Raw genomic sequence first — 16,553 nt, 5'->3', positions numbered from 1 at the left:
TGAGTTTCCAGGTAAGGGATAAATTAATGGATAAAATTATGGACTGCAATGTAAAAACTGTTTGTAAAGATATATATATATATATATATATATATATATATATATTTTGCATGGATACATTACTTAAAAGATGGGAAAAGTCCCTTAAAATGAAAAACAAACATCACAGCTACCCACTGATTTTTAAAGAAAAAACGTAAGGCTCAGTGAGGGATGACTTTAAGTGGTTATTCCCCTTTTCAAAAGCCCCTAACCTGAATAAAAGCACCTTAATATACTAGGCTACAATATATTAATTATCCTGTTAAAGCCCATTAAATACCTTAATTACAGTATAATTTGTGGATAAACTGGTGGAATTTAAAGGGAAATCAGAGAATTCAGCGTCTCAGTGCTTTGAAATGAAGACAATCAACCCTTTCTTTATACTTATATTTTATTAATTTTCACCGCACATGTTCAGGGAAACACATGTCAATATGGATTTGTTACATGAATATCTATTGCACTATAGATATCTGTTTTTTTAAAAATACATGTTATGAGATGGCATTCGACTGGCATGGCACCAATATAAATATCTCTTTTTTAATAATAGAGTTTGGCATGTTACTTTTAAAATTAGATATATCAAGACACAGAATCGTGGGCACACATCATGTACAGTACTTGACACTCAAAAACCCCAGAGCAAACAAAACAGCGACCCGCCTCTCTCCGTGTCGATTGGTTTACAGCAGATAGCGCGATCCATTAAATTGGTTTCCTGAAGGCAAATCAAGAGCTTGCTTTGAAGGAGATTAGCCTTTATCGGACGGGCTGATGATGACGGATGTGACTGAGTGATAACTGAATTTCGATAAAGCAGCCGTGTGGATATCCATATCAAAGCAAGGGCTTGAACATAGAGGAGATTTGTATTTGACACCGAGCGTTGGTAAATGCTTTAAATGCTGTAAATCTTGCTTCCACGCATTAGCTGGGGAAGTGTTGATACTAAAGCAAAGCCTTGTGGGGCTGAGGATGATGACTGGGTGAAGAGCTGAATGATGAAAGCCTGATGAGGAGCACCACTGCTCCTAATGAGGAGAGGAAATACAATCAGCTCTGCGCAGCAACAACTGTCTGAGCACGTTTAACACTCTATGACACAAGATCAGCTCTGCTGCTGAGAGAAAACACTCCACTGTGTGTCCCAAATCCACACTGTAACACAGATGCTGCTCTGCCACATGAATACACGCACACGTGAGTGTATCTGACAGGAATAAGAGAGTCTGTCACCTCTGTCCCTCAGCTCGAGTCATGTTGAGGCTAATGAACATATTTGGTTTATTTAAAACATGGCTGTGATCTTTCCCAGCCCAGAGGAAAATATGTACGTTCCTGCAAATCACGGATAAGATACATGTGACGTGCTGTTCGTATCATATTAACATTTCTTTACTGATCCAGTATATGAGCTGACTTTGTCACCAGGGAGTCTGTTCTCACTGTTCTCAGTGATTTCCGCGTCAGACACCGACACCAAAACCCACCCTCTGCGGCAGCATGACATGCCACTGGGTGGCGTCAGTTTGTAACACGGCTGGACAGAACCTTTCTTAGTAGTATGAGACACAGACAGGCACCATCAGCTAATAACGTGGCCAGACAGCACCTGTCACAGAAGTTTATACAGAAGATACACCACTGGACAGCGTCAGGTAACGATGTACTAAGAAGAGCTGGGAGGCCCCTAACGGGCGGGGCGGGGCGGGGCGGGGCGGGGCGGGGCGTGGAGGTGGATGGGTCCAACAAACACTTGGCGCCTGCTGTTCACTTCCCATATGAAGTTAGAGCCAAACCATGATGTTTTTTTTCTAAACCTACCCACGCGCTTTTGTTGTACGAGGAAATAAACATAAATATGAGGTGTTTTACTGACGTTGATTTGGAAAAGACTGTCTGCATCTAACGAGGAGAAACTGTACATTTCTTGTGAGAACAGAAGTGTGTTTAGAAAAGTTGCAATGCATTTAACAGGCCTGAACTGACGTGTCACCCCAGAACGTCAACGACAAACTCCATAGGATATGTAGCATGTCATACTGTACGTAGACATTAACGGAACAAAGCAGCAATATTTAACCAGTTAGGATGAGAGCAGGTTGCATCAGGCGGTGGAGGGGATGGTGGATGGTGTGTCAGCCAGTAGGAACGCCTGACAGGCTGCAGATAAGATCGTATTTTTGCGAGTCATTGCTTTTCCTGCAGCTTTTTAGCCCTCAAACATGGGTGTTCTTTGAGATGACCAATAACCAGGTGGTTTTTGTGCCTAAACATGACCACACACTAACCACAGCTGTGTTGAAACATTAAGTTTCAAAGTATCTGCAACATAATAATGTGCAAATCTAACGTATCTGTGGTTTGAAGAAAGTGCCAACATTTTTTCTGGTGATTGGGTTGATCTTTCCATAACCTTGACCAGCACTGATGGCAGGTGACGGGATATGAAACTCTTCATCTCATTGCCGTCCAACCAACCACCAGCTGTGGCCCATTCCAGAGTTTGTCTCTCACCTTTGACCCCGAGAGGTCCCTCATAATGACATTTTTCTGCTGAAGACAGTCTCTACAAGAGCATCGCATGGACTGGGGACACAGTGATGAGGCTTATGATACCAGTGAGGTTTCCGTAGCAACATGATGTTTTGTGCACTCAAAGAGCAAGTGAGATTTTTTTACTATGTCCAGAACCTTAGTATGAAACAGTACGTGTCTGCTTAATGTATCTGGTAAAATATTACAAAGCAAACACTGGACGCTGTGCCTGCATAAATATCCCACAATGCAGTGCAGTAGATGACACAGTTTAGCAGACAATGGCAGACAGCGACTGAGAAGCTCAACAACATCAATACCACTTCAATTTAAGCGTAAAGATTTCACTTTGAGGTTGGCACAGGTTACCATGGTAATTATGTGTCTCCAACCAGCAAAGAGGCTCTGAGAGAGTTACATGGTGACACACACTGGGAGAGTAATGCATGGTCAAAACTTTGTCAGTGAACCTACATGGCAAAATATGACGCACTAGATATCCTCCTGCGTCAGTTTAGGACATTCACAGACGGCGTGTCAATTTACGCTTGTTCCATGCATTGGTTCTTTTCAAAATAAACTGCTATTTAAACAGGAAATGTACAGCGTCTGCTCGTTAGATGCATCCTGTCTTTTTCAAAATAAACTCACAAAGTAGGTAAAAAACTTAAGTTTGCGGCGACAAAAGCTCCTGGTTAGCTTGAGAAAAAAACATCATGGTTTGGCCTAAAATAATGGCATTTGGTCCTATTGTAGTGTAACATGACATATGTCATTTGACAGCACCGCACGCTACACACACTAGCACACTGCATTGTTATTAGTGTAACTCAGTTCACTTCTGGTTTTAAAACAGGGACCAACGACGGGCTTCCAAGTGAAAGTTTGTTTGATCCTACCTCGACTCCCACCCGCCCAGTGTGAACAGTCTCTCTTGATGCTCCAGTAGTTGCCAGTGGAATTACAAAGTCACCACCTGGTGCCTGTAATACTGTGGCGAGGAGTGCCTCTGTGCATCGGTGTCTGACGCTGACGTCCACTGACATAGCTGCAGTGTTTAACGAGTTGGGAGCAAGGACAGGCTGGTGACTCTGGACGCAGCGCTGGTGTGGTTGCCTGATTAGCATTAGAAAGCATCTCCTCTTATCTCAGCCACACAAACACAGTGGTTACAGTTCTACAGCACAGAGGAGGTTATAGATGAGAATGAGTTCAGCATGTCTGTGTATGTTGAGTTAGTTTCTCACCAAAGGTCTCTGGCAGCAGCCTCTACTCCACCAGCACTTGGCTGGCGGCTGATATTAATTTCCCACCCTGGTGACGACACAAAGACGATTAAATGTATGTTAGACCTGCGCTTTGTTTGTGGGGAAGACGACACACGCTCAGAGTCTATCTGGGACCAACTGTTACGCCAGGTAAGAAGCGAAGGGATTTTATGAATGAAGATAAGAAGAACCGTCGGGAGGATGAGGTGGCTCGACATGGCTTTGTTTCGTCATGTTTTCTTTACTTGGCACAGTCAGTAGCTCGCGTCAGTGCAATGAAGAAAGCAAGCAGATCCCCGAGCAGCAACACACAACCGAGCTGAGTGAGAAACACAACACCACCTCAACATTTCCACAGCTGAGAACACGCTCGCTGCTCGTATCCCTGACGGTGTAAAATAAATTCTTTAATATGATTCTTGACGAGCCCGCTCCATTGTCTAATTAGCTATTAATGACATCTCTGCCACTGTGGAAGGCAGATTTATGTAACACTACTGAATGATAATTCTCAAAGCTCTGGAGAACATGCTAATCCGCTGCATAATTCATCACCACACAAGCCTCCTCCTTCAGTCAGCTGATCAGTATTCAGGAGGTCTGGCTTCACTTTTTGGCATTTGGAGCTGCAGCTACAGTCACAACTCTTATTTCTCTCCACACTCAGCGTTAATCTGCCGTCATGGTCTTAATAAAGCTTGTGTTATTAGAGGAGAGGTTGGAGGGTGTCGCTGTGGATGTGTTAAAGCTCTCGCTGCTGGTTGTGGTTGCTGCTCCATCAGTGAAGCATCGTGTTGGAATCTGTCGAGCCTTTTTGTTTCACAGCATAGAGATACAAGTTTAACAGAAGGAACCATTTTCTCGTCTATTTGCACTGATGTCCCTGGGGAAAGAGGCAAAGCAGTCAATGGTTACATATCACATTCTAACTATGGCAGAAAAACCCCAAACAATCAGGACAAAGTGTCACATACGTAGGCAGCGATGGCAGAAATCAGCAGAGCCATAAAATACAGAACACATTTCACAGATCTAAGTACAAGCCTTTTTTTTCTCCAAGCAAACTATAAAATGCAAGCTTAATATGCAGTTCCATTTAGCTTCATCTGCCCTCATGATAATATGAGTGTGTGTTTATTGAAATTGCTATAACGCAACACCTTGTTCACATCTTTACGCATTGTCGGTTTGACAGAATTGGATGTCATTTGCAGCAGATTAGCTCCTGTTGGCGCTCTCCGCCCTGTTTCCTAAAAACTGATGGACTCTTGGGATTTTCCCGCCGACATACCGAGAATTAGCGAAAAGGTCACTGCCGTTTCCTTTCAACCTCTGTCTCTTCACAATAAAAGACAGAGCATAAAATATCCGGATTGTAAACTCTCATGTTGACTGAGATGAATTTAATTACTTTATTTTTAATGTTTAAGACTGTAGAGAGGTTCTGAGGGTGTTTGGCTCCTCACTGTTAATATGAACTAACCTCTTTACCAAAGGAGCTGTAGGCGATGTTGTGTTTTACACATCCTGTAAGAGCGAGTTTTGTTTCTGATGCTCTGGGGAGGAGGAAAGACGATGGCGTGTAAAAAGAAAAACAACGGACAAAGCTGTGAACAAGGCGTAATAACGATGTCTGATACCATCTGATAAAAAGATGCAAGAAACTGCCTCGTCTGAGGAGGAGGTGCTGAGACACAGTGATGTTCGAGAATGAGCTCTTGCCCATCCGCCTACTTCCTGTCAAAAAGCTGACACTTCCTCCCAGCGATGTTGTTAGACTCAGCTGCACTAATTATAGCGCCAAGTCCAACCGAGGCTGCAGTATTCTGCCTCGACTGCAAAATTGTGCTTAGGAGTTTATGTCCCAGAAGTGTTAAGGCTTTTGAAATCTCAATACCAGACATTTTTCTAAGTACTAATGAGCTATACCGATGAAGTTTAACAAGATGATTGATTAGATGAGGAGCGGTATTAAAGGTTTATATATTCACAAATAAGCACAGTCAAGTCAATTTGAAAAGAAGTAGAGAAATGGTAAAAAGAATTGGCCTGGTATTGGTGTTTTTTGCCCAACTCATACGATATGTTTTGAGTCAGAGAGGAGAGGTTCGCAAAGCACCTAAAGATGGTTGAATCAAGATCAAACTCACGAGACGTGTCAATTGATGGACAGTGACTCTTCGTCACTTTAGTCTGAATGTTTATGAATGTTTTATCCGGTTCTGATTTAAACAGCTGCAGCTGCAGGTTTGTTGCTTTATGCAAAAAAATGATCCATTCACATTTTCTGTCTAAAAATGGAAAAAGGTAAATTTTCATCATCCAACCCAACCACGTACTTCAATGCTCTGCGAACCTGACCTCCTAACAGAGGCTCCCCGTCTTTCTGTCATCAGGAGCCAGTAAGGATGAGGGGTTAGCATTAGCGGTAGCTGCAGTTAATGGAGCCACAGGGCAGCCATGGCGAACAGGAGTGACGGCCCCAAGGTGGAGGCCAGGGAGGCGGCCAGGAGCCTGCCGTCGTTCACCAGCCTGAAGGAGATAATCTCCACCTTGAATCCGTCCTCGGTGGCCATGCAGCGGAAGACGCCTTCCTTCAGGGGCATGTCAACAACTGGCCCCAGGATGCAGAAGTCTCCAGAGAAGAGGCAAGGATAGTTCTTGACGCGGTTGTCTTTCTCCCAGCGGTAGGTGGCGTGGAAGGAGCGCACAGGGCACGGGAGGAAGATGGAGGTATTGGACTGCACCGTCACCTCTCTGGGGAAAGTGCGGCGCTGCTTCAGAGCTGCAGGGACAAAGATATGAAGAGTTTTGACACTTTCTCTCATTGTTTATTTGCTGAGAACTCAACATTAAGTGGTACTTTGTTTAACTCTTACAAGATGGTGATAAAGCATATTGTATGAAACGTTATTACTTTGCTCCAAGATATCAGTTAAAGATTATAATACATTGCTTCTCATTGTCGCTAAGTATTATTTTCTGGGGAAACAGAAAGAACTTGTCGCTGTATCCACAGGCAGGACGTGCAGCATCACTGACACAACTAGAAATAAATGCAGTGTTCACATCAGATCACTTCAGGAGATAGCCGTCCCTGCAGAGAGGAGGATTTTCTCCTGATTAGTTGAGGTTATAACTGGGCTCTGAGCTTTAAAACAGGGCAAGCCATGATGTAAAAAAAGAAAAAAATCTCCCTGCTGGGTTTTTGGACTCTACTCAATTATATGATAATCATCTTTTTACTGTAGCTGCTCAGAAAGGTTCCTATTTTGGTTTAATTAAGATACACAGAGAGAGTGGGAGAGAGCAGATAAGGGCTCACCAGCAGCTTCCCCACAAACTGAGGAGTTTGAATGGTCCAGATTCTGAATGAGTGTCCTGTTAGGAAATAATAGAGAGGACAAATTAGTGGCATTAAAAAGTTTCACAAATGGCTCATGAGCCTCCACATCAACCTACTGTTACTCACAAATTAAAAGATGCAGAAACAAATCATTCAACAATGTCGGGGGGGAGGAAGGAGGCAGGAGTCAGCGGCTCATTACTGCACATGATTGATTTTCACATTCTGTCTTAAAATTGGAAATGCAAAAGCTCCATTAAAGCCAAAGCAATTTACAAGTGAAACACAGCAGTAGCTCTGCATGTGTTTCTGGTGATCGGAAGGTTTTTCTTTGAACTGTACTTTAAAGGGAAAGTTTGGGATTTCTTAACTGGGGCTGTGTGAGGTACTAATCTATAGTCAGTGTGTTACCTTCAGTGCATTTCCTGTTTGCAGAGACAGACACAACCAACACCCCAGAAGCTCAGCATTATATTGTTGTGAAGGAGGGTTGACACCAAAATGTGTTTCAGCCACCTAAAAAATCAATATCATTCTAACTGGACGCCATACTGAGTATATTTTCACCGCTTTGCCTCACCGTCAGACAGCCCTTTTCTTTGGCATCACGTTTTCTAAACCATATAACCATCATCATCCTCACTGTGACCTCATCACATGTCCACATATGACGTCCAGGGTACCCTGGGTGTGTTGGTTGTTGACGTTCTGGGACGCCGTGTCAACTTCAGCCTGTTACATGCATTGTCTGTTTTCAAACTACACTTCTGTTTTCACAGGAAATGTACAGTTTGCATACAGTCTCTTTCAAAATAAAAGCACTATGTCAGTACAACACCACCAACTGATGTTTTTTTCCTTCAACAACACACGTTTAGGAAAAAGAACAGGGTTTGGCTTTACAATCTTACAGGAAGTGAACACCGGCCTCCTTGGTGAAGTCAGGTGCTGTTTTACCAACAACAGTTACTTGGCGGTGTATCATGCTGACGTGAAAGGACTGCTTTTTCCGTCAGTGTCTGACACCACAAGTCACTGACCAAGCACCAGATTTTGACTTCAGGGTGAGACCGGGTTGGTAAAGCGTCCGATCAGTGTATTACTCTGCTGTTTGTATGGGTCAGACTGTAAGCAGGAAGTAAACCTGAATGATTATGACAGAGGTGACAAAGCTTTGTTCACTGTGGAGACAAGAGAAAACCTTTAGTTGTTCAAAACATTTAATTCAGATCAGAATGATCCGGATTGAGAAATCCCATGTTTCTAAATCAGGATTAACTGATCCATCTTCAGTTTTTCAATCCAGCATTAGACTGGATCGCCCTGATCCAGATACAATCCATTCAAGATGACCAGATCCTGATAACCATCTACACATCACAACGAATGCAGTCTGCCAACAAACACACTGCAGTTACCATTTATCACCACAGTGAAAGAGAGTGAAACAGAGAAACAGAGATCTTAGAGATTATAACTTTATGTTTGACTTTGATAGATTTAGATTTTTTGTTTTGGGTGGCTTGAATACATTTTGGTGTCAACCCTTCTGGAGATAGTCCTGTCTGTCTCTGCAAACAGGAAGCGCACTGACCGCCATCTCCTGGAGGTAACACACTGACTATAGATAAGTACCTCATACATCTCCACTTCAAAACCCCACATTAACCCTTCAAGAGTTTCATCACCTGACAGCCACAGACTGTCAGAACACGCGGACGCACTGATGCAGCAGTTCTGGAAATGAGTCCCGTCTCCTTTCTCCCAGACAACAGCTCATATCTCATCATACCCAGTGGTGACGTTGTATCCAGGCGGGATGGCGATGCACTTCCTCCTGGCCCTGTCCCAGCCGCAGTACGGATCCCTGGAAAGGATGCACTCCCTGCACGTGTCGCCATAGCGACTGCAGTCAGCCAGCGGCAGTCGCTGGACCTCCATGGCTGTACCAACATACAGGTGTCCCTGAGGAGGAGGAGACGACTCCATAACAGCAGCAGTATTACTGGAATAAATCAGCCTGTATTGAATCATCATTCAAAACTCGCTCGACCACTTTTATGACAAAATAATTACAAGCAGTCCCCATCTTCCAAAATATGTTTTCATTCTAGTGTAGCAGAGCTTCTGAAACTGATTTCAAACCAACATGAGAAAAAAAAAATCCTTGAACTAAAACCCAACATGAGGAATTTCTATGACATGACTGTGACTATTTTATAAAGGCTCATATGAAATATAATCCCAAATGAAAGGACACATCTGCATTCATCCAGAGAAAAGTAACAGTTATAATGATAAACTTTTTAGTCAGCACAAATGTATAGTGCCAGATGAAATGTTTCCAGATTTGTTTTTGTTTCTGTCAGATTTGTTTTTTATCCAATTTTTTAAAACCCTTTGAACTCTGCCTGGAGTTTCTTTAAATGCGTAACATCCCTAAAATCTGTACAACCTGAGCTCAAAGGTTATTTAAGTCAATAAAGCATAATAATTGATCAAAGCATTGAAATTGTGTCCTTAAAAAGCAATAATGCAAAAATCAGACATGTTTTTTCATCAGATTTTTCAAACTAAAAACACACACAAAAAAAAGTTAAACTCCAAACTTTATTTTAGCTTTATACATCTAATTATTTTGTAAGCAGTGTGAAAAGGTTTTGCACCACTCGTAACCTAGCCCAGTGATGTCATTATAAGCATACACCATGTTGACATGGAAGACGGAAGCCTTAGCTTTATGTAGCAAAAAGAATGAATGTTGTCGCTATTACGTTTTTGTTTTTTGTTTTTTTGAAAGATCGATATATATCCAGGATTACGCAAACGATGTTCTCCTGCGTCCACTGGGGCGAAATTCTCGCGTTATTACCACAAAATACTATGATTGCATGGCACTAAAGGTGACGTGAGGTAATGACGTGATGACGGGGAACATAAGAGCCTTAGCTTTCTGCTGCAGAAAGAATGAATGTTGTAATGTTGGTTTTTATCTTAGATAAGTTTAAACAGGATCATGAAAAAATAATGATCTCCTGTAACCATCTGTGGGATCTGCGTTTTGTGTTAAACTGATGACAGCATATAATGGTGGCGCTGCAGCATCTATCTGACCATCTTGACCTTTATGAGAATCCTAAATAAACGATAATAATTGTGAATCACATTTCATTTAATTTCTGGTGGACGCATAAATGTGACAGAAATCTCCCTTTCCACCACAGTGGACCATAATTCCTCTTACCTTGGGAGAGTCGATGGCCATGTTTAGAACGGGGCCCTCATTGTGGAAGAGAGAGTACTGAGATATGATGAAGACGCCCTCGCTGGTGTGAAGAACTTTCAGAACTTTGCCTTGTTCTGTGGGAATAAAGGAGAGGACAGAGGTTGTAAACGGAGCGGAGGGGTGGATCACAGGTCTGCAGTCTTCAAACTCATCAAATGCTCACAAGCAGAAAAGCATCACCTGTGCCAAACGTTCAAATGTGTGCATTGTGTTTTTCTCTGTTTGCCAGAGTTGCAGCCCTTGTTGTGCGGTCCAAAGTCTTTTATGAATATATGGATTTGACTTGGACAGCTTCCACTGTGAAGATGAGCTGCAGGGCCAAAGGCAAAATGGCAGACTGGAGTTTTAGAGATTTTTTGACCAGGCATGTGTGAAGGCAGAGCTGCTCTGGGAAGAGAAAAAGTGTAACTGCACTTGTTTAACCTCAACCTTGGACAGAGCCAAACTCCCAGCAGAAAGTCCACGACTGGCTGCAGCGATGGAGGAAGTCTGTTACTCAGGCTGCTGATGGGAGGGCGAAGTTAAGAGGCTCAACTCTGTAGAGATCCTTGAATACATTCAGCCGTGGAACTCAAGGAACTTTTGGACTCTGGGTCAATTTTGGATCAATCATTTACATCAACTTTCTTGACGAAAACGATGGCGCGTTCAATGTTCAGAAAGTTTCATTCCTGCCTTTGGCTGGGATCTTTTCTACAGCAGCAGCAGCAGATGAGGGATTTGATACTCTGAACTGATGGAAAAGTGATTTTCAAACACCGGTTTACTGAGACAAGTTCTGTGTTTTATGACCCATCCCAGGCTGTTCACAAACTTCATGTGGTTTGTGTACATATCCCACATATTTTAAAAGGCTGCAGTCACGTGACCAATGTCCTGATGGCAATAAATAAGGAAGCAGTCCTGAGTGCTTGTAAGGAGGCAGGTTGGGGTGATGAATGGGTCACAAAAAAACAAACCTTCACTCGGGACTTTCCCCTGGAGTCACGTGCTCGTATCCATGGATACTTCAGAGTCCATGGAGTCATTTTAAAGTGAGTCCTCACCATGTTTCTTTTCCTAAACCTAACCTCAGTAACTTTACATTGATTAACTGTGTGTTAAGAACATAGAGTCATTCGTGGGGTGCACATTTGTAGGATATCATACCAACCATTCTATTAGAATACGCTGCCCATCCACCACTTCAACCTTCATCCTTATGGGGATGCTCTGAACTGCTTCCCTCTTTACTCCCGTCAGCACTTTGGTCATGGGATTGCAGTTTTCCAAAATACAGTATGTGGGTTATGCACAAATTTTAGTGCATCATTTTTTGTAGGAAATGTACAAACAGTGCATGCACATTGCACACGCCCAGGCATGCTACTCATGAGACTGTCTGAACTGACATGTTTGACACATAATGTTTGGGTGAATAGTTGTGTTTGTGTAGTAATGAGCATCAAACTGAATACATCAGACTTGGATTATACTACGTAAGTTGTGTGAGAGTTTGTGAAGGATGTTTAGATGTAGTTCTTAAACATGGTCCCAAAACATGATTTACTCGCTGTTTTTATATATAAATAGTCACTTTGGTGAGGAAGTATTTCTTTCAGGTGCTTTACTGGGGCCCTGCATCAAAATGTAGCCTCAAGACCCTCATTATCACTGCTTCATGCTTACATGTTGCTAATTTCTAAACTGACTTATGTTTAATCTAATTACCCTGCAGCAGACATCAGGTCAGCTCATGTTCCAGCACAGAAAAAGTGTAGGAGCACAGAGTGTGGAGAGGAGATACCAGGGGGGTCATCGACTGATGAAGCTGACCTGGAGCCTGAGGCTACAGAAGCTGCTCATGTGTTCACTCTGTCTCTTCCTTCCTACAGCTTAGGAAGCTTCCTACATCCTCTCTGCATCTCTGGTGTGGATTTGCTCCTTGTTAAAGTTACAGTCTGTAGAAACAGGCCAAAGTCTCTCACTAATTGGACACTGTGTGGTTAAACTGCAGCGATGCCATGTTTCCTTCATCAGCTCAGAAATCTTGTTTTTGTGGCCGATGTAAAGTAGAAACCTGCGTCACAAAGGAGTGTGATGAGGAAGGGCAGTGAGGTCTTCACTGCTGATGGACAGACAGAGGGTAGATGCTCAATAATTAAGAACCAGTGCACAAACAACACACGGTGGCAGCAGTCAGTGAGCACACACACTTGATCTGATGTATTACATATATCATCGCAGTGTTAGTAATGCTACTGGTTATTAGACTTCCTTCCAAACTCCCCATTACAGGAGATGAATGGGTCCCCTGAATCATGTATACATCACATTATCTGTTACTTTTTGAAGCTGAACAATTGCTTTGATAACTTTCACTCAGGATCTCGGCTCCATCACTGAGACTGCACTCATAAAAGTAATAAATGACATTCTCCTGAACACCGACTCAAGCAAAGTGTTTTAGTGCTGCTGGATTTAAGAGCTGCTTTTGAAAAAGTGGAACGTACAAAGATGAGAATACTGTCTCGAACTGTCCGGAAATGGTTCAGGTCACATCTTCATGACAGGAAGTACCTTGTAACAATTGGTAACTATAGGTCAGAGCAGATGGCTGTGACATGTGGGGTCCCACAGGGGTCCATTTTGGGACCCCTCTTTTTTAATCTCTATATGCTTCCATTAGGCCACATCCTACAGAATAATAATGTAGCCTACCATAATTATGCAGATGACACATGAGTATCCATATTGCTGTCACCAGGTGATAATCGACCTATAGAACATCTGCGTCACTGTACTGATTAAATCAATGACTGGATGCATCAAAATTTTTTCCAACTCAACAGAGATCAGAGCAACATCATTGTCATTAGGCCAGTGGAAGAAGTAGAGTGTCAGCTCTCACCTTGAATCCCTCTTTTATAACTAAGAGTCAAGCAGGAAACCTTTCTGGAGTCAGATTTAAATTTCCACAGCCACATCAGATCCGTAATGTCATCTGCCTACTGCCATCTAAAAAACACTGCTAGAGTCAGAGAAATAATATTAAAGCAAGACCTTGAAAGGCTCAGCCACACCTTTACTTCCAGTAGGTTAGATTACTGCAGTGGTCTGTTTATAGGACTTTCAAAACCAGCTGTTCACACAGTTAGTTACCAAACTGCCACTGGAATATTCCTGCAATAACTAGCAGCTACAGGCCGTGTGTGACGCCCTCTCACATCTAAACATGTTGGCAAAAAGACATTTATCTGGAAACACAATTAAAAGGCCTCATATGCTGACTGGCATCAATGTAATGTATTTGTGTACAAACTTTACATTTTGGATTGTGTCATCTTAACTCGATTCCAGCCTCCATATGTAAGCTGTGTTATGTTAGAAGGAGGGGTCTGTGGGAATGAGACAAAAAATACACGTCTGTTTCAAATATTGTAAACGTCCCTGCCCTCATACGTCCGTACGTCCTTTATGTTGACACCATGGATGTATTAACACACCTTGATAGTGCATTGGAGGCGAGGCCCCGTTCATTCCTATAAAAAAAAGATGAAGCCAAAATCGCTCTAGTCTTGTGGTCTGAAACTGCCCAGATCTTCTGTATTATGGGGCGCAGAGCACAGATGCACCACAGACTTACAACAGCCGAGTGCAGCTGAGCAGCTAACTTCCAGTTTAACATTTAATTTAGTTTACTTTACTTTAGTTTTAGTTTACTTCCAGGATAAAATGATTTAATCTTGCGGCTCCTCAAGACCTGTAAAATGTTATTGGACCAAATGGATCAAATCCTGGTGGTGAAACCAGTTTTGACGCTCAGATATACAGGTGTCTCTCTCCTGATGTTAGATGTGTAATTCCACTTTTGGCCACTAAGAGAATTGGCTTTAAAGCTGGTACTGTTCCTGGAGGCCTGGTTGGCACAGACACAGTACATAGATGACACTGAAAGGCAGAGTCAAAAGTTTCACACAACAACAAACAAGGCGTCGGTGGAGGAGGTCATGATATTGTACCTTTATGTGGAAGACGAATCCTTTTCACTCATTTCACTATATATCATTATATAATATCGATTCATCCTGTTCCACCAATACTTCAATTACTTCACTGCTCCTATGCTCATGTCTTGCGTGAGCTACGTTCCACTGCCTCCACAGTCTCAGACGGTACTGCTCCGTAAGTTTTTCGAAAACATGCACAAATACAGACAAAATGACCGCTGAGTGTGAACAGACGGCTCCATCTGTCTACATATCTAACGTCGAGCATAAATGAGCCCTGAGGCCAGCATTAGTTTGCAACAATCACAGCTGGCATCATCCTGTTACAGAAGCTGAGTGAAAGAAGGAAGTTTGTTGGTTTCATCATGTCTCTCCTCGTAGCAGAAATAATAACATGGCTTCTTCCTCTTCTGATGGAGTGTTTGTGTTTTCAGCATGGGAAAATAGTTTCAGTGCTGCACACATGAACATAAGGCACCAAGTCTGTGTGAATATTTGCTCCAACTGTCATTCGGTCTAAATGAAGTTTCCCTGGTGGACTGGGTTTCCTGTTTGCCGAACAAATCGAGCGAGCAGACTCGCGGGCCTGCTGGAGTTTGGTACGCCTTTATTCAAATTTGCATTGTCGGTCAATAGTGCTGTCTTGCATGCAGCTTGATTTTGAAAATGGAGGAGTCATTACTGTAGCTGTGAGCCATCACTCCATTTGTGCAAGAGGCTATTACAGTAGCAGACAGTACAAAGTGCAGCATCACTCTCGCAGACTGTTTACAGTCTCTGCTCTGGATTTCTTCATCGCCTCGTACCTGTTTGGTCCCAAGTGTGCTGGGTGTTTCACTGGAAATTGAATTGCAATTGAAAATATTCTTCTACAGTCTCTCACTATTTGCATTCCCCAACTCATCGCCTCCCTCCTCTACAAATAAATACTTGACAGATTTAAAGGCTCCCTGCAGAAAGATGTTGGAACTTGTTTAGTCTTTTGTCACGTCTAAGATTATTTTACCACCCCCACTGTGAAAATGTGATTACAGTGATACCTTTTTATCTTACATCTTCATTTCCTGCATGCTCCCTCCCTCCATGAGGCACTTTCTCATTTGTAATTAGGCAGCCAGCTCCTTGCTGTCACTTCTTTTGTCCTCAAACTGTCGTGTCTCTTTTTCATAAACTTCAAATCTTTTTTTTCTCTGTAGTCAAAGATAACATTCCCAATTTTATCCAGTTTATTCTCATATGATTCTTTAATCCTGTCTGCAGCTATTTTCAGCTCTTTTATCACAACAGTGTATCAGTACAAAGATAGCAGCAAGCCATTTGGAGGGGAGAAAAAGGTGACAATGCTGAACTCATGCAGCATCTGCTGAGAAACTCACTTTTATGGTTTTACTTATCCAGGGAGAGTTTGCTGAGAGCGCATATATTATTTTACAGTAAGCACCTTCCCTCCTTTTTACACCCATACACCTGCACACTCTTATTACCTAAAGGTCTGACTGTTGGACAGAAGGCCAAACGCTAACATACACATTTTTCCAGCTTAAGATTCAAACTCAACTTCTTTTATTAACGAGGTCTTTTCTCTCTGAGGTGCAGCTTCGGCACATTAACACTGACTTACAGTCACTCACTTCCCAACCTCATAAATTTTTCTTCCAGCCAGGCTCAACCTTGGCCCGCCTCTCTAACCTTTAAGCTACTGCCACCTCGAATGTCACACAGTGTGTTAAGAAAATAGCTTCTGATCTGAAACATAAAGTCAACTTGAAACAAGTGTACGACTCTGACATTTCCTCCGTCCCTGAGGGGAACATTCTGCTGTATCGCCTCCATGACTGAAAAAGTCTGAGCAGCTTTACTTCTTCTGGTGGTCAATCTGTCAGTGACTTACTGAAGGAAAAGAAATATTTCACTGCTGCCTGTTCTTTTGTAACATTTCCAACAGTGGCTGGCCTCGGAGACTAACTGAGAGCCGGAGGAAAGTTGGAGCAGAGGTCTACAACCTGTCACACCTCCTTTGCTGCTTTTTTTTTAAGTGACTCTTTAAGGTCCTGACACAACACACTTAAAATCAGACA

At 42.6% G+C, this 16,553-nt stretch overlaps 1 protein-coding gene across 1 annotated transcript in view; it reads right to left on the bottom strand.

Annotated features, from left to right (window-relative positions):
• Positions 1-418: 418 nt before the first annotated feature.
• The window catches only part of LOC117265723 (semaphorin-7A), a 66,346-nt gene continuing 50,211 nt past the window's right edge, over positions 419-16,553 (bottom strand). The window contains exons 11-14 of the mRNA XM_033640373.2: positions 10,445-10,560; positions 8,993-9,165; positions 7,180-7,235; positions 419-6,639 (exon numbers count right to left, since the gene is read on the bottom strand). Of these exons, the coding sequence (XP_033496264.1) occupies positions 6,293-6,639; positions 7,180-7,235; positions 8,993-9,165; positions 10,445-10,560 (692 nt within the window). The 3' untranslated portion in view covers positions 419-6,292. The remainder of the gene's footprint in view (positions 6,640-7,179; positions 7,236-8,992; positions 9,166-10,444; positions 10,561-16,553) is intronic.

This window comes from Epinephelus lanceolatus, chromosome 10, assembly GCF_041903045.1.
Source record: "Epinephelus lanceolatus isolate andai-2023 chromosome 10, ASM4190304v1, whole genome shotgun sequence".
Taxonomy (NCBI): Eukaryota; Metazoa; Chordata; class Actinopteri; order Perciformes; family Serranidae; genus Epinephelus; species Epinephelus lanceolatus.
This window is presented reverse-complemented; position numbering and strand designations above follow the sequence as displayed.